This window comes from Epinephelus lanceolatus, chromosome 21 (genome assembly GCF_041903045.1).
Source record: "Epinephelus lanceolatus isolate andai-2023 chromosome 21, ASM4190304v1, whole genome shotgun sequence".
In the NCBI taxonomy this organism is placed as follows: Eukaryota; Metazoa; Chordata; class Actinopteri; order Perciformes; family Serranidae; genus Epinephelus; species Epinephelus lanceolatus.
The window spans coordinates 1,671,699-1,692,201 of record NC_135754.1 but is presented as its reverse complement, the minus strand read 5'-3'; the positions used below and the strand labels follow the sequence as shown (position 1 = coordinate 1,692,201).

General features: G+C 40.1%; 1 protein-coding gene across 8 annotated transcripts in view; it reads left to right on the top strand.

The window, feature by feature from the left end:
* ccdc57 (coiled-coil domain containing 57) overlaps positions 1-20,503 on the top strand; it is a 142,335-nt gene that overhangs the window by 89,054 nt on the left and 32,778 nt on the right. For all 8 annotated transcript variants that reach the window (XR_013488400.1, XM_078163414.1, XM_078163413.1 and 5 more), the window contains one exon: positions 14,831-15,080. Coding sequence is in view for 7 of the 8 variants with exons in the window: in XM_078163414.1 (XP_078019540.1) it covers positions 14,831-15,080 (250 nt within the window). In the remaining variant the exon portion in view is untranslated. The remainder of the gene's footprint in view (positions 1-14,830; positions 15,081-20,503) is intronic.

The window sequence follows — 20,503 nt, the reverse complement described above, 5'->3', positions numbered from 1 at the left end:
GATCCCACAATTGAGAAATTTCAGTGTTACTGCAGTCAAAGAGAAAGAGTCAGATTAAAAATTTCAAAATTTAAACTTAAAAACTTAAAACTTAAAAACTAAGCATGCAAAATAAAGTACAAAAATACAAGAAATGGCAATAAATAATGATAATAATAATAAGAAGAAAGAGAAGTGGATAATAATGAGCCATGAATAAAAATGAGCAGTGGATTAAAGTGAGCATATCTAGTGCAAGTGATTGTATGTGCAAAAAAAAAAAAAAAAACAGCAAACAGCTGTAGTGTTTATAAAGCGTCCATAGTGTCCATAAAGTGTCAATGGTGCAGTTTACTGTGAGCAGTGCTGGTTATGTAGTCTGACAGCAGCAGGCAGGAAGGACCTGCAATAGCGTTCCTCACACACTTTGGATGAATCAGTCTATCGCTGAAGGAGCTCTCCAGAGCTTTTATCTCCTCCTGCAGGGGACGGGAGTCATTAGTCCTCAGAGATGACAGCTTGGCTGTCATCCTCCTTTCTCCCACCACCTGCACAGAGTCCATAGAGCATCCCAGGACAGAGCTGGCCTTCTTGATCAGCTTGTCCAGTCTCTTCCTATCTGCAGCCGAGACGCTGCTGCCCCAGCAGACCACTCCGTAAAAGATGGCTGATGCCACCACAGTGTCAAAGAAGGTCTTCAGGAGCGCCCCCTGCACTCCAAAAGACATGAGCCGCCTCAGCAGGTAGAGTCTGCTTTGTCCTTTTCTGTATAGTGCTGTTATGTGATTAGTCCAGTCCAGTTTATTGTTAAGATGAACACCCAGGTACTTAAAAAGATGTCACCATCTCAATATCCTTTCCCTGGATGTTCACTGGTGTTGGGGGGAGGAGTCTGCGCCTGCGGAAATCCACCATCAGCTCTTTGGTTTTCCCTGCATTGATCTGAAGGAGGTTCCTCAGGCACCAGTCCACAAAGTCCTGGTTCAGTTCTCTGTACTCCCTGTCATCCCCATCTGTGATGAGGCCAACTATGGCAGAGTCGTCAGAGAACTTCTGCAGATGACAGATGGGGGTGTCGTATGAAAAGTCTGCAGTGTAGAGGGTGAAGAGGAACAGCACCAGCACCGTTCCCTGTGGGGCCCCCGCACTGCAGACAACCAAGTCCGATACACAGTCCTGGGTCCTGACAAACTGCGGCTGGTCTGTGAGGTAGTCCAGGATTCAGGATGTGAGGTGATTAGCCACCCCTATGTGCTCCAGTTTGTCCCTCAGAAGTGTAGGCTGTATGGTGTTGAAAGCACTGGAGAAGTCAAAGAACATGATTCTCACAGAGCTTCCGGGCTTCTCCAGGTGAGAATGAGCTCTATGCAGGAGCATAGATGTCCAGGGGAGCAGGGGTGGGGGAGGTGTTGAAGCAGTGTGCCAAGAGTGTAGGTGGGGGGGAAGGTGAAGGTGAAGATGAGGGTGGGTGCAGACGTGATGTCTGGGCCAGGGGAGGGGCAGACTGATCAAATCTACTGAAGAACCGATTCAGATCATTCACCCACTTCTGGTCACCTCTGGCCTGGGAGTCTGGTTGTTTGTGTCCTGAGATGGTTTTCAGACCTCTCCAGACTCCACTGATGTCGCTCTGCTGCAGCTGTTCCTCCATCTTCTTTTTATATCCTTCCTTTCCGCACCTGATGTTTCTCCATAGCTCCTTCTGCATGGCATTCAGCTCTTCCTTGGTTTCAGAGTTAAAAACTCTCCGCTTCTCCTTCAGGAGAGCTTTTATATCTGGAGTAATCCAGGGTTTAGTGTTGAAGAAGCAGCGTACAGTCCTGGTGGGTACAATCAATCAATCAATCAATTTTATTTATAAAGCCCAATATCACAAATCACAATTTGCCTCACAGGGCTTTACAGCATACGACATCCCTCTGTCCTTATGACCCTTGCAGCGGATAAGGAAAAACTCCCCAAAAAAAACCCTTTAACGGGGAAAAAAAACGGTAGAAACCTCAGGAAGAGCAACTGAGGAGGGATCCCTCTTCCAGGACGGACAGACGTGCAATAGATGTCGTACAGAACAGATCAACATAATAAATTAACAGTAATCCGCATGACACAATGAGACAGAGAGAGAGAGAGACAGAGAGAGAGATGCAGGTAATAACAGTAGCTTACAACAACATTATTGAAAGTAATAATATTATAGTTATAGTTCTGGTTACTGTGGTACAATATGTTGAAAGTATGTATTAATATCTGGCAGTATACATGTGTGACAATAGTCATATGTGTATAATAATAGTAGAAGTATGACTAATGACTAATGATGGCAGCAGCAGCAGGAGGCATCTGGCAGGACCACGGCAGCAGCACAACCACACACGTCACGCTGTCCAGGCACCGCTGCGATATGAGTTAATCTGAGAGACAGTGGAGCACAAAGGCTCCGGAGAAGAAGCCGAGTTAGTGACATCCAGAATGGCCGAGTTAGCAAGATGCAGTAATAGAATACGAGAGAGAGAGAGAGAGAGGGAGAGAAGGAGAGAAGGTGCCCGGTGTATTATAGGAGGGTCCTCCGGCAGACTAGGCCTAAGTCAGCCTAACTAGGGGCTGGTACAGGGCAAGCCTGAGCCAGCCCTAACTATAAGCTTTATCAAAGAGGAAAGTCTTAAGTCTAGTCTTAAATGTTGAGACGGTGTCTGCCTCCCGGACTGTAACAGGAAGATGATTCCACAGGAGAGGAGCCTGATAGCTGAAGGCTCTAGCTCCTGATCTACTTTTGGAGACTTTAGGGACCACGAGTAACCCTGCGTTCTCAGAGCGCAGTGTTCTGGTGGGATAATATGGCACTATGAGCTCACTAAGATATGACGGAGCTTGACCATTTAGAGCTTTATAAGTTAACAGTAGGATTTTAAATTCAATTCTGGATTTTACAGGGAGCCAGTGCAGCAAAGCTAAAACAGGAGAAATATGATCTCGTTTCTTAGTTCCTGTTAGTACACGTGCTGCTGCATTCTGAATTAGCTGGAGAGTTTTTAAGGACTTACTAGAGCTACCTGATAATAGAGAGTTACAGTAATCCAGCCTAGAGGTAACAAAAGCGTGGACCAATTTTTCTGCATCTTTTCGGGTCAGGATAGGCCTAATTTTCGCAATATTACGCAGATGAAAAATGCAGTCCATGAGGTTTGTTTTAAATGAGAATTAAAAGACAAATCTTGATCAAATATTACTCAGAGGTTTCTTACGGTAGTGCTAGAGGCCAGAGCAATGCCATCTAGAGAAACTATGTCATCAGATAAAGAGTCCCTGAGTTGTTTGGGGCCAAGAACAATAACTTCAGTTTTGTCTGAATTTAACATCAGGAAATTGCTGCTCATCCAAGTTTTTATGTCTTTAAGGCAGTTATGGAGTTTAGTTAATTGATTACTTTCTTCTGGCTTCATCGATAAATACAACTGAGTATCATCTGCATAACAATGGAAATTTATAGAGTGATTTCTAATGATGTTACCTAAAGGAAGCATATATAGAGTAAATAGGATTGGTCCGAGCACAGAACCTTGCGGAACTCCAAAACAAACTTTGGTACGTAAGGATGATTCATTATGAACGTCAACAAACTGAAAACGATCAGATAAATAAGATTTAAACCAGCTTAGTGCAGAACCTTTTAGGCCAATTAAGTGATCCAGTCTCTGCAGTAGAATTTGATGGTCAATTGTGTCAAACGCCGCACTAAGATCTAATAAAACAAGTACAGAGACAAGTCCTTTGTCTGAAGCAATCAGAAGGTCATTTGTAATTTTAACTAGTGCTGTCTCAGTGCTATGGTGCACTCTAAATCCTGACTGAAATTCCTCAAATAAATTATTATCATGGAGAAAATCACACAGCTGGTCTGCGACTACTTTCTCAAGGATCTTTGACATAAAGGGAAGATTAGATATTGGTCTATAGTTGGCTAACACCTCTGGATCCAGGGTGGGCTTTTTTAGTAGAGGTTTAATTACAGCTACCTTAAAAGACTGTGGTACATAGCCTGTTAATAAGGATATATTGATCATATCTAATATATGAGTGTTAACTAAAGGAAAGACCTCCTTAAGTAGCCTAGTTGGGATGGGGTCTAAGAGACACGTTGATGATTTAGATGAAGAAATCACTGCTGTCAATTCTTGAAGAGAAATTGGGGAGAAGCAATCTAAATATATATTAGGTCTTACAGCTGTGTTTGAGGACACGAGGTCATGAATTTTGCCTCTAATAGTTAGAATTTTGTCATTAAAAAAGCTCATAAAATCATTACTGCTAAGGGCTAAAGGAATACAAGGCTCAATAGAGCTTTGACTCTCAGTCAGCCTGGCTACAGTGCTGAAAAGAAACCTGGGGTTGTTCTTGTTTTCTTCTATTAATGCTGAGTAATAGTTTGCTCTGGCATTGCGGAGGCCCCTTTGGTCAATCGCCAATTCCTTTCAAATTTTCGCGATATTTGTTTTAACTTACGGGTTTGAGAGTTATACCAAGGAGCGAACTTTCTTTGCTTTTTTAACTTCTTTTTAAGAGGAGCTACAGAGTCAAGTGTTGTTCGCAGCGAGCCTACGGCGCTATCGACAAAATGATCAAAGTCGGTACAGGAAACCTGAGGGATTTGGTATTGAATTTAACGACGGAGTAATCTTTTCCTTAAATTTTGCGACAGCACTATCTGATAAACATCTAGTATAGTAACTGTTGCTGAGTGGCGTGTAATCGGGTAAAAAGAAATCAAAAGTAATCAGATAATGATCCGATAGCGAGGGATTCTGTGGAAAGACTTTTAGGTTATCAATTTCAATTCCATACGTCAGAACTAGATCGAGGGTATGGTTAAAACAATGAGTGGGTTCATGTACACCCTGACTGAAGCCAATGGAGTCTAATAATGAGATAAACGCGGTAGCCAGGGACAGGGAGTCATTATCAACGTCGACATGAATGTTAAAATTGCCTACAATAATAACTTTATCTGATTTAAGAACTAAACTGGATAAAAACTCTGAGAATTCAGATACAAATTCAGAATACGGGCCAGGAGCACGGTACACTATAACAAATAAAAGTGGCTGCGAGGTTTTCCAGGTCGGATGTAAAAGACTAAGAACGAGGCTTTCAAATGAATTATAATCTAGTTTAGGTTTAGGGCTAATTAACACACTAGAGTTAAAAATGGCTGCAACTCCCCCTCCTCGGCCGCTGCCTCGAGGAATGTGGGTATTATTATGACTGGGAGGAGTGGATTCATTGAGACTGACATATTCATCTTGACACAGCCAGGTTTCTGTGAGACTGAGTAAATCAATATGATTATCTGATATTAATTTGTTTACTAACACTGCTTTAGATGATAGAGACCTGATATTTAACAGTCCGCATTTAATTCTCCTGTTTTGTCTTTCTGTCACAGAAGAGGTTTTAATTTTTATGAGGTTGTTATGCACAACTCCTCTTTGTTTAATTTTAGATTTAAATAATTTAGGTGGTCGGGGGACTGACACCGTTTGTATAAAACTATGAAAACTATGGCTGGGTAACTGAACTAGAAGCTCAGAGAGGCGTATAGGAAAAAGCCTAAGATGGCTGCCATAGTTCTTTACTGCTCAGAGGCCTTCTACAATCTGTCAAAAATCACCTTTATACGGTGCCATCCAGTCAAAATCAAATCAATGCTCTATGCACAGTATTGATTTGTTTTCATCCTTTTGGAGATTTTGACAACGTGGTGTTTTGTGATCAAGGACAAGGTTCTGGGAGCACATGGTGATTGGAAACAGGCAAGTGCTGAGAATTTATTTTTTATTTATTTTTCTTCACTTTGTGACCTACTTGAATCAAGATGTCGACTAACACCAAAAAGCTGGCAGAGGAATTGGCTGAGATTAAAAACTCTCTCAACTTCATGTTTGAGGAGATCAGCAAAGTGGTGAAGCAGCAAAAAACTCTCACTGGCCTAATGGAGGAGATTCGTGAGCTGAAAGGTACAATCAAGCAAAAAGACCAGAGGATTGAGCTGCTGGAACAAAGGGTTGATGACTTGGAGCAGTATTCCCGAGCTGATGATCTTATAATCACTGGGCTGGAGACAATACATCGAAGTTATGCCAGGGTTGCTGGCCCAGCTGGAGACCAACAAGGTGAGGATGCTCCACCTGAGGAGCTGCACACTTTAGAGCAACAAGTTGTTCAATTCCTGACTAGTAAAAACATTTACCTGGAGAATCAACAAATCTCAGCCTGTTACACTCTTCCACGTAAGGATAAAAACACCAAGCCTAAAATTGTTGTTAAGTTTGTAAACCGGAAGCACAAGGTGGAAGTGTTGAAACAGGCAAAAAAACTTAAAGGCTCTGGGGTGTATGTAAATGAACACTTGACAAAGAAAAATGCTGAAATAGCTTGGAATGGCCGTACCCTCAGGAAGCAAAACAAAATCCAAGCAACCTGGACAAGGAATGGAAAAGTGTTCATACGGTTAAATGGACCACCAGAGGTGGTGGTGGTAAGAAATCTGAGAGACTTGGATTAATATAAGTGACAATGAAAAGTGACAATATATATTTGCTTTTTTGTTGAGAAAGACAGTGATGAAACTGTGTCATGCATTATTTACCTTGGATGGTTGGATCTTTTTCATTTTTTTTTTTCCTCCTAATTCTCTGGCTTGGGTCCAGTATGGAAACTGCAATTTTTGCCTACTCAGTCTTGACATGGATATTATTCATGTCCTAAGCGTTTTTTGGACGGATTACTGTTTTTTTACCTCATGCAATTTTGATTTTTTTTTGGGCATGGATGGATGGATGTGGGATGTACATGGATCAAACAATAAGTAAATGACAGATCCTGCACCTTCCTGTACAAAGACAATGATGAAGAGGACTCTTTATCCACTGGCGTAGACTGTGTTGTTGACAATGTACATCATCTATATAGAAAATATGATAGCGATAGCTTGAACCTTAAAACATTTGACCACAATGAATATAAAATGTATGAGATTGATAATGAACTTGACCCCGAGAACCACTTCTATAATCAAATAAATAGAAATTGTAAATACTACACAGATGAACAATTTTGCTCTACTGTAAAAACTGGAGGATCCTTTTCAATTATACATTTCAACAGTAGAAGCCTGCATAGAAATTACTCTAAAATTAAGGACTACTTAAGCAAATTCAATAAATTTAGTGTAATAGCTATATCCAAGACCTGGTTAGACAATGAAAAAACCCACAATGTAGAACTGGATGGGTATGAGTTGTTTACAACTAATAGGAACAGTAAAAAAGGGGGAGGGGTCGCCTTGTATGTGGACGATGCTTTAAGATGCAGATTAATCAAAAGCATGTCAAATGTTGTAACAGATATAATGGAATGTCTAACAATTGAAATCTCTGTCGAGAAATTTAAAAATATAGTTATTAGCTGTGTTTATCGGACGCCTGGATCCTGTGTGGATACATTCAATGAACTTTTAGCCAATATATTTGGAAATCTGAATAATAATAAGATTCAAATTGTATGTGGAGATATAAATATTGACTTATTAAACCCACATGGAAACACAAAAACAACAGACTTCCTCAACTCTATGTATAGCAGCAGTCTATTTCCTGTAATCTTAAAACCAAGCAGAATAACAATAGACACTGCCACATTGATAGACAACATATTTACAAATACACTTGAAACTGAAATAACTGCCGGATTACTGATAAATGACATAACTGATCACCTTCCTGTCTTTGCCATTTTTCATCATTTTTTCAAGACAAAAAAAGAAAGTAGTATTAATACTTGTAAGTTAGTTCGACACACAACGCCAGAAGCGGTCGCTGCCCTCAAGATGGACCTTAGGAACCAAAGTTGGAGTGAGGTCTATGCTAATGATGATCCAAATAAATCATATGATGCCTTTATAGTCACACTACTTGAATTGTATGATAAACATTGCCCTGTAAAAAAGATGAGTATGAATAATAATAATATAAAAAAGCCTTGGATTACTATGGGAATTGAGAATGCATGTAAAAAGAAAAATATACTATATAAATTGTTTTTAAAACACAGAACTACAGATGCAGAAAATAGATATAAGACATATAAGAATAAATTAATAAGTATAATTAGGGCAAATAAAAAGAATTATTACCATAAATTATTAGAACAGTACAGGAGTAATGTTCAAGGAACGTGGAGGGTAATCAATAGCATAATGAAAAAGTGCTCTGAAAAAGCAGAATATCCAAACTACTTTCTAAAAGACAAAACAATTATAGATCAAACGAAGGAAATTGCTAATGAATTCAATATGTATTTTACCAATGTTGGACTTAACTTAGCAAATGAGATTGTGGACCCGAGAGATAAGGATGGCTTGGATGAAACTATAATTAGACAAAATACTTATTCTATTTTTATTAACGGTGTAATTGAAGAGGACATAATTGATATTGTTCATAAATTCAAGAACAAAAAGTCCACTGACTGGATGGGTTTGGATATGACATTTGTCAAAGACATAATAGAATGTATTGTAACTCCACTGACGCATATCTGCAACCAATCCTTTCAAACCAGTATCTTCCCTACTAAAATGAAAACTGCTAAAATCATTCCCATCTTTAAAAGTGGAGACAGGCACCAATTTTCCAATTATAGACCGATCTCTCTGCTCTCACAATTCTCAAAGATTCTGGAAAAAATGTTCATACACAGGCTCAATAAATTTTTAAATAAACACAATATACTAAATGACCATCAGTATGGTTTTAGGTCAAATAGGTCTACCTTGATGGCAGTGACCGAACTGGTAAAAGAAATCTCAACTGCAGTTGATAATAAAGAGTTTACAGTAGGGGTGTTCATTGACTTAAAAAAAGCCTTTGACACCATCGACCACAGGCTTTTGATGAAAAAAATGGAGAGATATGGTATCAGAGGAATAGCCTATACATGGCTACAAAGTTATCTGGAAGACAGATTCCAATATGTACATCTGAACAATGAAAATTCTAATTTATTAAAAGTTACATATGGTGTTCCACAAGGATCTGTGCTGGGTCCCATATTGTTTATTTTGTATATAAATGATATTTGTGATGCGTCAAATCTGTTAAAATTTGTGTTGTTTGCCGACGATACCAGTATATATTGCTCTGGTAAACATTTGGAACAGCTTTTGAGTGCAGTGGAAAAAGAGTTGAAAGTTCTTAAAAGATGGTTTGATATTAACAAATTATTACTGAATTTAAGTAAAACTAAATATATAATCTTTGGTACCCGACAAGTAAATTGTGAAGTTAAACTCAAAATTAATGATGTCGAAATTGAACGAGTGTGTGAAAATAAATTCTTGGGCGTGATAATTGATGATAAACTCAATTGGAAAACACATATAAATAATATTAAATCTAAATTGTCCAAAATCATTGCAATTCTATACAAGACGAAAGAACTTTTAAATCAGAAATCCACTTACATGCTATATTGTTCACTCATTGTCCCATACATCACGTACTGTGTGGAGATATGGGGAAACACTTACATAACAAACATTGATCCAATAATTAAATTACAAAAGAGAGCCATAAGAATTGTAAATCGCTCAAAATATTGCGAACCAACAAATCCACTCTTCATTAAATTAAATACGTTAAAATTTGAAGATCTCGTCGAATTAAGAACTTCTCTTATAATGTTCAAAGCCCACAACAATCTACTTCCTTACTGCACTCAGAAAATGTTTTCACCCAGAGTAAGTCGGTATGAACTTAGAGGAAATTGTGTGTTCAAAAAAATTGTAGAAAGTAGATGTATTTCTGTTAAAGGGGTAAACTTGTGGAATAGTCTCTGTGATGAGTTAAAAATGTGTAGTTCTATCTGTAAATTCAAAAAATGTTTAAACTTAGGGCAATTGACAAATATAAATTCTTGGTATGACTAAGTATATTAAGTTTCCTTGGGCAGCTTCTCCTGTAAATTTCTAAGCCTATATCACATGATTTTCGTTGAAATTGATCTTTGTAACACTTTTGTCTTTGTTGTAACACTTTTTGTTTTTGTTTTGGTGTGATGTAGTGTAAAAAGGGTAGGCATCATATAAGCTACGGCTTCAGCCTTCACCTTTTTGGTTCAATCATTTATATGTACTGCTTTACTGGAATGCACCTGGTTAATTAACAAATGAACCAAATAAACTACTACTATAGGACTGCGTCTCCGAGTCCTGGTCTCAACTCTGGGTTGTCAGGGATTTGATTTACTAATAAAGTTTGCCAGGTTCCTAGAAATGAGAGCAGCTCCATCCAAAGTGGGATGAATGCCGTCTCTCCTAATAAGACCAGGTTTTCCCCAGAAAATTTGCCAATTATTAACGAAACCCATTGTTTGCTGGACACCACCTGGACAGCCAGCGATTAAATGATGACATGCGGCTAAACATGTCATCACTGGTCAGATTTGGGAGGGGTCCAGAGAAAACTACGGAGTCCGACATCGTTTTTGCATATTCACACACCGAGGCAATATTGATTTTAGTGACCTCCGATTGGCGTAACCGGGTGTCATTGCCGCCGACGTGAATAACAATCTTACTGAATCTACGTTTAGCTTTAGCCAGCAGTTTTAAATTTGACTCAATGTCGCCCGCTCTGGCCCCAGGGATACATTTGACTATTGCCGCTGGTGTTGCTAACTTCACGTTCCTCAGAATAGAGCTGCCAATAACCAGAGTTTTATCCTCAGCGGGTGTGTCGCTGAGTGGGGAAAAGCGGTTGGAAACGTGAACAGGCTGGTGGTGAGCCGTGGGCTTCGGCTTGGAGCTGCGCCTCTCACGAACAGTTACCCAGCCTCCCAGCTGCACGGGAGTTGCCGGAGGACAGTTAGCAGAGGCTAAGGCTATGCTATGTGGCTCCGCACCGGCTACATGGGGCTGGCTAACTACCGCAGCTACTGAATGGTTTTCCATGGTGTGGAGCCGCGCTTCTAATTCACTAAGCCTCGCCTCCAACGCAGCAAATAAGCTACACTTATTACAGTTACCACTGTCGCTAAAGGAGGCAGAGGCATAACTGAACATTTGGCACACCGAGCAAGAAAGAGCAGAAGTAAAGCTAATGTAGCTACCAAGGCTAGTAACGTGCAAACAACAGCTAAGAGATTAGCGAGAAAGTCGTAGAAAGGAGGAGAGCTATAAGTGCTTAAACAGAACCACTGTGGGTTAAGACTTGAAGTAGACGTTAAAGCAACTGAAGTGAGAAAGCAGGCTAGCAGAATTCACCAGAGCAGTACAGAGACGCTGTCACAGAAACACCAGAAATGACACAACTCGCTTACCGCAATACGTCAGCACGGTGCTTTCCACACAGAAGTTTATGTAGTCCATAATACATGAGGGTCATAAGGACAGAGGGGTGTCGTATGCTGTAAAGCCCTGTGAGGCAAATTGTGATTTGTGATATTGGGCTTTATAAATAAAATTGATTGATTGATTGATTGATGATGTCAGACTGTCAATGTCCTCCCCATGCGAATCGCTGAGAACTTCCCACACAGTGGTCTCGAAGCAGTCCCTCAGGGGACTGAGGGACACACAGTACGGGTGGTTGCTGGTTCCCTCTGCACCACAGGTTTGTAGACAGGCAGAAGATGAACCAGGTTGTGATCAGCTTTTCCCAGGGGGGGCAGGAGGGATGAGTAGTATGCCTCCTTGGTGTTGGCATAAAATAAATCCAGTGTTTTATTGTCTCTGGTGTGGCAGGAAACATACTGGGTGAAGGTGGGATGGGTGGTGGATGGACAGGTGTGGTTGAAGTCCCCAGAGATCAGAAGGAGGGCCTGAGGGTGCTGTGTTTGCAGCCTACTTGTAACAGAGTGGAGAATGTCACAAGCAGACTCAGCTTTAGCAGACGGGGGGGACATACACTGCTACCATTATGACATGAGAAAACTCCTTGGGTAGATAATATGGTCTCATGCCAACAGCCAGCAGCTCAATGTCCCTGCAGCAATGCTGTTCCTCGATAGTGATGTGCCCAGAGTTACACCATCTATCATTCACAACACAGCCAGCCCTCCTCCTTTCCTCTTACTGCTGACCGCTGTCCTGTCGTGTCGAATCCGTCCAGCGCGGCAATCGTGTCCGGTACTTCCGCGTTCAGGCCGGGCCGCACCGCGGTGTGACGTAGCTAACAGCTGGTCCCGGGTGTAAACAATGGAGCCACTGCTGGGCACCAGGTCCCTGCACACGATCAAGTCCGTGGAAAAATAGGAGAAAGACCGCTATGAAGAGAGCGGCCTTCATCTCCATACCAAAACAAAACTTAAGTGCTAGCTAGCTAACTGAAAAAAACTCCAAATAAGAAAGTTAAGCGAAAAAGAAATTGAAAAAAAGCTCAGCGGTGAGCAGGAGCTGCTGTAACAGGCATACGCACTGGGGGCACCATCTTGCCCAAAGATGGAGCACTTTGAATGGTAGCGTACCGGTCTAGAACACTGACAGCAGAAGAAAGGAACTACAAGCTACATTCTGGCAAGTTGACACATCCTGGTGAGGAACCTAACACCCAGAGGTGGTCCTGGGAAGCTGCGTAGCTATTGGGAGGACAGGGGAAGGAGAGGCCATGACAGCCCAGTGTATGTAGTTGAACCATTGCAAGGAACAGCAGGAAAACGAGTGTTACAGTTGATGGTGATGTTAAAGCACTTCTACTAGTATGAAAAACACATGTTACTGCTAGTCAACAAACAGGCAATCTGAGCATTTATTTGAATAGGAATAAGCACAGAGATGGGTTGCTATCTAAACACTTGATTTAAGTTAAGGCAGTAGTGTGTACACTTATTTAGATAAGATGCATGGCATAGAGAGATGTGGAAACATAGTGTTGAGTATATGTGGTAGTTTCCTTGTCCTTTTTTGAGGATTGGGGAGCCCACCAATGCTTCACCCTTCTATACATATGGACTATGGGCATTTAGTGCTGTATTACTGCCATGAGAGTTTATGAAAAAGAGGGAGAAACAGACACTGACAAGAGATAGCAACAAGAGATATATATACTTTATTAATTTTTTCACTCTTTTTGTCATTAACACACAGGTCCGAAAGCCACACACATGCACAAACAGGACCTATACATGCACAAAGTGGAGAGATGTCAGAGTGAGGGGGTTCGGTGCCTTGCTCAAGGGCACCTCGGCAGTGCCCAGGAGGTGAACTGGCACCTCTCCAGCCACCAGTCCACGCTCCATATTTGGTCCGGACGGGGACTCGAACAGGCGACCCTCCGGTTCCCAACCCAAGTCCCTAATCACTGAGCTACTGCCTAATAATAAATTGATGTGTTGAAATACTCACCTGTTCATTTATTATGTATATATATTTTATAGTCCAAGTCATAAGATAGAAAAGAAAATATTAGGCAATGTCTTTTTTCTAGTGGGGAGGGTGTTGCGCACCTGTTGGAGGTGAGCTGTTTGCAAAGGTGCAGTAAGAGCCTCTTGTCTGCATGTCTTCATCAACATCTCACTGTGGCTGATTCTCCTTGTACTCTTCCTCCTGGCAGTATTATTACACTTGTCTTAATTGAAAAAACATATTAAACATATTTTAATTCCTATAGCCTTAAAAATAAAAGTCCCTCTTTGTTTTGTTATGTAAAACTTTTATTGTGAAGCTGCAAAATAAGGAAATGTTGAGTTTTCGAGCAGCAACTTCACACAACTTCTAATACGGCTGATAGCGAACTTAAACAGTGAAATAAAGCAGATATCTAAAGTAAAAACAGGACACAGGAGAAAAAATAAACTCCAAACCACAGAGATTCAGTTAGATGCTACAAAAGTCCTAAGAGCACTATGTAGAGCTGAATACACAGAGACTTTATGAAACGCCTTTCTCTCTGGTCTCCTGCAGACAGAGGTGAGGAGAGTGTCACAACACACAGACCACCGCTACCTGCTTGAGTGCGGGTGGCCCGGCTTTTGGACCTATTCCAGAGAAGCTTGGCGTGGCACCGGGCGTCAACATGGCTTGACTGGACGCGGCTAAATGTTACAGAGGAAAAGGCCCACAGTATTGTACATGTGCTACTGTGGTAACTTCATTCATCTCACAGACTGATTTAGTGTAGCTTGAGCAACATATTGACCGATGTCACACTGTAGAGTAATTAATAGACAGATTAAACAGAGGAGCAGCTCTGTGTCTCTCTGAGTGTTGCTAGAGAACCTGTGAGTGAGTGAGGGGGCAGAGCTGTGCGGACAGAATGAGAGAGGAGAGATGAACACCGGTATGCGTTATGTGACACAACTTGACCCTATGTCAATATAGTAACAGTATTGTCTAAATCTATATCTTGCTTGAAAATATATTAGAATATTGTAAAAAATCGATATACCGCCCAGCCCTAATACTGACCATGGAATACTGGCCCTAAATATGTTGGTACTAGGCTGGCGCCATGCACGACCTACCATAAAGTAGCCAGTTGTCTATAAGTGTCCTCCAGAGTGTATGCAGGCTGTTTCCTGACCCAGAGATCAGAATTCACATTGCAGTCACTATATTTGCTACACCCATCTACAGACACTTTGGTTGCTCTTTTGAATGTTGGAGAGCTAACATAGTAGGTGTAGAGGATTTGAAAAGAAAAAAAGGGGCCTCAAACCTTTTCCATTATTTTACTCCTGATAAATGTAGTATTTGCAGTAAATCATAGGCTAAGTCACTTGATAAGAAATAAGAAGTGCATATTGTATTATACACACTACGTCACTCTGTCCAGATGAGTGTGTGTTTATGTATCCACAGGGTCTCACACCAAAGATAGATTCTCTGGCATCAGAAGAGATCTGTTGTCTGCAGCAGCAGAACAGCATCCTGCGGGCTGTGGTTAACCAGATGAGGAAGGACATGGAGGGTCTCACCCATCCCCAGGCCCAGCCACAAGCCTCCTCTCCTCAGACAGTTCAGCATTCAGAAGCCCCTGCAGCTAAAACTCAGATGGCCACTGGATTACCAACCCAATCAACTGACATCTCCTTCAAAGTCAGTGCACCAGGTGCGGACAGCACTCTGTTACACAAACATGACTGATGATTTTATCCAGGAAATTTTAGTGAATTTATTACTGTGTATGCTGTGGCAAGCTATGCTCAGCTTTGTATAGTTTAGCTCCAAGGGCCAGATCACAAAGATAGACTTTGACTTTTATTTAGATCAAACTGATAGTCAGACTTCAGATAGACCTCTAAATTAATCCATTGTAGTACATTCTAGTACAGTACGTCATGTATAATCCATGTATTTGGGAAGGCTGCCATCACATGATCAATGTGTTGATGTGAGTTAAGATCAAAGAAGGATATGTATAAAAAACATGCTACATGGATATTATTTCATGCGACTTTGAAAATACTGCTTACATTTGTTCACATTGACCAAATCAGGGCATGCCAGAATTATCAGTGTGTCTGAGAATACCCTGAGGCTTCCAGGTTTTAATGGTATTGAGTACTGGGATGTCATCAAGGCCAGTAGCCTTATGTGCATTATTCTGGCTCAGTGCAGCAAAGACACACTGGTGGGGAGGAGTTTGAGAAGCTGATGGTCTGCCGGCAGCACAACTTGATGTCTGCCTGCTGTCAGTGCATGCATAGAGACAGCTGAGCTCATCAAGGAAGGAGGCATGGCTGATTGAGGTGGTGTTGCCAGAGGGTTGTAGTCCATGATGTCCTGGCTGCGCTGCCACATCCGTTGAGGGTAAGAGTTGTTGTTGAAGTGCTCCTCCATCCTCAGCAGTGTCTTAGCTGTGCATCTCTTCTGCTATTTCTGGGCGACAGGTGCTCTGCAAACACTTTGTTAAAAATCTTTGGTAACACTTTATATTACTGTAATAAGCGCTAATTAATGCTTAATAAGCACAAATTAACTGTTAATGAGCACCTATAAGACGTATAAGATGCTTATTAACATTAATAAGACTAGATTAAGTGTTTATTACAGCATAACTGACTGAGTTATTATTGCATATAGGAGCATTATAAGCACTTAATAGAAACTTTGGTAACAGTTTATAAACCTGTACTAAATATTAATAAGATGTGTATTTACATTAATTATATTTTATAAGGGTTAATTATAGAATAATAACCACATTTATTACTGGTTTATAAGACACTATAAGACCCTATAAGATGAAATTAATAAGGTGTTTATTAACATTAATGAGACTATAAGAAGTTAATATAAATGCCATATTACAGTTAATAGATGCTTAATTATGCACTTATTAATAGTAAATAATGATCCTTTGCAGCTACCGGATCTAAAGTGGGAACAGTGTCGTATAAAGGTTAATAAATTATTAATATGCACTTATTAAGAGCTCGTAATGCATCTTTGCAGCTACTGGATCTAAAGTGGGAACAGTGTCTTGTTGACATTCATAAACTCTTTATTATGCACTCACTGAAGTTAATAATTCTATTAATTATGCACATATTGCAACATCCAGATATCAATCATTATTTCAACATTAAAGAATTCTGATGCGTTCTTTTCACTCTAGTATGTTATTATTTTCTTTAGCAAAGGATCATGGGAATCTCATTTCCTCAAAATGGCATACTAAGACAAACATGAGTTATTTGAACTTAAACATTTGAGCAGATTGATTCAGAGTTAGCTGCTTTATTCACTCGTGATGAGAATTCAGCCTACCAATGATGGTGAAAACACAACATAAGGACATATTTCCTTTTCATATTGATTTTTAATGCAACCACTATTGTCAAAAACAGAAAAAAAAGGATTGGAAACCTTAATAGTTGAGTTCTAAAAAAATGACAGATCTGAGTTCATTTGGCTTTTTCAAAAGTTTTGTTACTTAGATTGACTGTTCATGAATGCAGTGCTTCACAAAGCTCCCTGTAACCCATCACTTTTCTGAAAGTGAGTGACAAAAGTCTCAACATCGGCCAGGCCAAAGGTGGCCAGGTCAGTGATGTCTTCAGGCCAGTTGCTTAGGTCAAACATGGTGGCAGTGGCTTTCAAGACACTCTCATCAAGGTTGCCCAACTGCGTGGTGAGGTTGTCTGAGTTTATCGTTCACTTTGTGGAAGTCATCATCATCCACTTGTTTCCTGTTGAGTTTTACACCAGAGAAGGTGTTTCCGGGAAAAGGTCCCACTTCATCCAGGAATTGCTTCAGATGCTGACCTGGGACTGTCTGAAATACAGAAGAAAAAAAAAATTATTGTCACGATTGCTAAACATACACCATAGCATATTAATTCCTCTCTAGGGAGTTTATTTTGTTTACTTGCATGGGTACAAGAGCCAGGGTCGTCTTCTGCAGTCCATCTGACACCATCTGCAATGTCAGCCCATCCCTCTGAAAGAGAAGGCTCAGAATTAAACCCATAAACACACTTAATCTAACTTCCCTTGTTTTTAATCCACGGCGTAGTACTGAATTACTCTCACAATGGTTTCACAAGAGTGATAATAAAACACTTACACACTGAGCCTGATACAAACTTCAATTGCCAAAATGTATGAAATGCTCCTTTAACCTTACTGACGGAGAGGAATGAAGTCAGGCTATGGCGTTAGCAAATCAGCAGGAGTTAGCATGAACATGTCGTAGCCTATATCCATTAGCCTGGTCAACATAACACACAGCTCATCGATGCTCCTGACACATTCACTCTGCTCATCCTGCTTCACACAATTTACTGTCACTCTTGTATCTCAACCATATGCATCTTCACGCACATTTCACTCACTTTAGCTCACACAGAACGTCATTAGCGACGCACTTAGCTACCGAAGGTATTTCTAGCGGCACCCTCCATGAGCTGCAACACACACACACACACACACACACACACACACACACTCTTAATCGCGGTCAATGTCTCTACAATCACTTAATCGCGGTCAATGTCTCTGAGTGTCACAGTTACACACTAAGGTTCTGCTAACACATACTACTGTTATCTGGGTGTTCATTATGCTCAGCTTACCTGCAGGAAATTTAGAAACATGACTGGCTGCTAGTTCAAGTATGACCTTCATCTCTGTAGCTAAAGTTGCTCGCCTAATTAATACTGACTGAATGAACCGAGTGCACCTCTTCTGATTAACTGTAACGTTACCGTCATTATCATAAACATCAAGTGTCAAGTGTCGCATCCTACTCCAACTGGAGCGGCACTGGAGGAGCTTGCATCAGTTTTTTCAACCATCTCAGCATTGCTAGGTTCTGTGCTCTGATGTGGAGTGACGAGCAAAAAGAAAAAAAAAAAGTGGAGTGGTGAGCATAGCTGGCGAGTTATGGCAAGCCGTTTTAACATTTAATCACTAAGTCCGACTATCTGGAATTACCATTTTAGATATCTATAACGTCATTTTGACTAGTAGTAATGTCATTGTGACTAGTATGAATTTTAATTTAAGATATCTGTAACGTCATTTTGACTAGTCAAAACAGAATGACAGATGTCTGTAACGTCATTCTGACTAGTCAAAACTGAATTACAGATATCTGTAACGTCATTTTGACTAGTCAAAACTGAATTACAGATATCTATGACGTCATTCTGACTAGTCAAAACTGAATTACAGATATCTATAATGTCATTCTGACTAGTCAAAACTACAGTTACAGATATCTGTAATTCAGTTTTGACTAGTAAGATTCAAACTATTTTTGCCATTCATGTGTATGGGGTTTGTCATTATAGATATCTACAATTACATTATGACTATCTATAATTCCAGTTTGAGATATCTACAACGTCATTTTGACTAGTCATAATTCAGTTGTAGATATCTACAACGTCATTTTGACTAGTCATAATTCATTTGCGGATATCTACAACGTCATTTTGACTAGTCATAATTCAGTTACAGATATCTACAACGTCATTTTGACTAGTCATAATTCGAATTCAAGATATCTACAACGTCATTCTGACTATCTGAAACTCAATTCAAGATATCTAGAAAGGACCATGTAGATATCTTCAATTGATGATAATTAAAGGTATCTTGAACTTGAATTAAGACTAGTCAAAATTAAATTGTAGATATCTCAAACTGGAATTACAGATATCCACAATTCAATTGCAGATATCCGCAATAACAATTGCAGATATCCGCAACTACATTGGAGATATCTATAATGACAAACCCCATACACATGAATGGCAAAAATAGTTTGAATCTTACTAGTCAAAACTAAATTACAGATATCTGTAATTAGAGTTTTGACTAGGCAAAATCTAATTACAGATATCTTGAATAAGAGTTTTGACTAGGCAAAATTATGTTGCAGATATCAGTAATGAATATCCAGTCTAGCGATTAAATGTTAAAACGGCTTGCCATAGGCGAGTGGCACCCAGCGTGACCATCATGCAGTGAGTTGAGTTCCGTGTGTGTGCATGTGCGCATGTGTGGAGCCAGATCAGGTGCAGCAAAAGCCACTGTATTTTTGCTGTTCATAAGTTTTTATGACAAAAGCCACGTTCAGATACCCATACGTAATGACATCATCTTTGTGTCCCAGTAGCAATTTTTATAGTCCCTGGGACGTCGGGACACCGTTAGTTTCGAGCCCTGAGAGCATATTAATAATTTATTAACCTTTATATGACACTGTTCCCACTTTAGATCCGGTAGCTGCAAAGGATCATTATAAACTATTAATAACACCTTATTAATTTAATCTGATATTGTCTTATAGTGTCTTATCTAAGGGATAATGTATAATGAGCCGGTGAATACTGGGAAAATAACTCCTGACAGGGGAATAGAACATTCCCCTGAAGGGAGTTATAAGTGCATTAAAACCGACCGGATTCGACAACTTTTGGTGAAAGTTTTGTACTCACCCAGGCTTAGTGGACTGAACCGAGGCATAAAACTCGCGTAAAATGTCATTAAGCATGACTGCCGAGTGTGTATTCAAATCCGTCTTCTTTTGTTTTTGGCAGAGAAAGTCCGTAGGTATTCTTTTTCTTCAGCGGCATCCGTTAAAATCAGCCACTTCTGTTTGTTTTTTCCCTCGGAAGTTGTTTGACAGCTGCGGTGTTGCAGGGCAGCATCCCTAGCAACGCTGGGCTACATAGCAACTGTGTGTAATGACCGTTGCTACTAGCAGCGGTCATTACACAGTAATATCAGACCGCAGAATGCCGCTACTGACCAATCAGAATACAGCATTTAATAGAGCCGTGTAATAAAAACCAGTAATAAATGTGGTTATTGTTCTATAATTAACCCTTATAAATCATAATTAATGTAAATAGACATCTTATTAATTCATATTTAGGATAGCTTTATAAACTGTTATCAAGTTTCTATTAAGTGCTTATAATGCTCCTATATGCAATAATAACTGTGTTAATTATGCTATAATTAACATTTATATAGTCTTATTAACGGTAATAAACATCTTATTCTGTCTTATAAGTG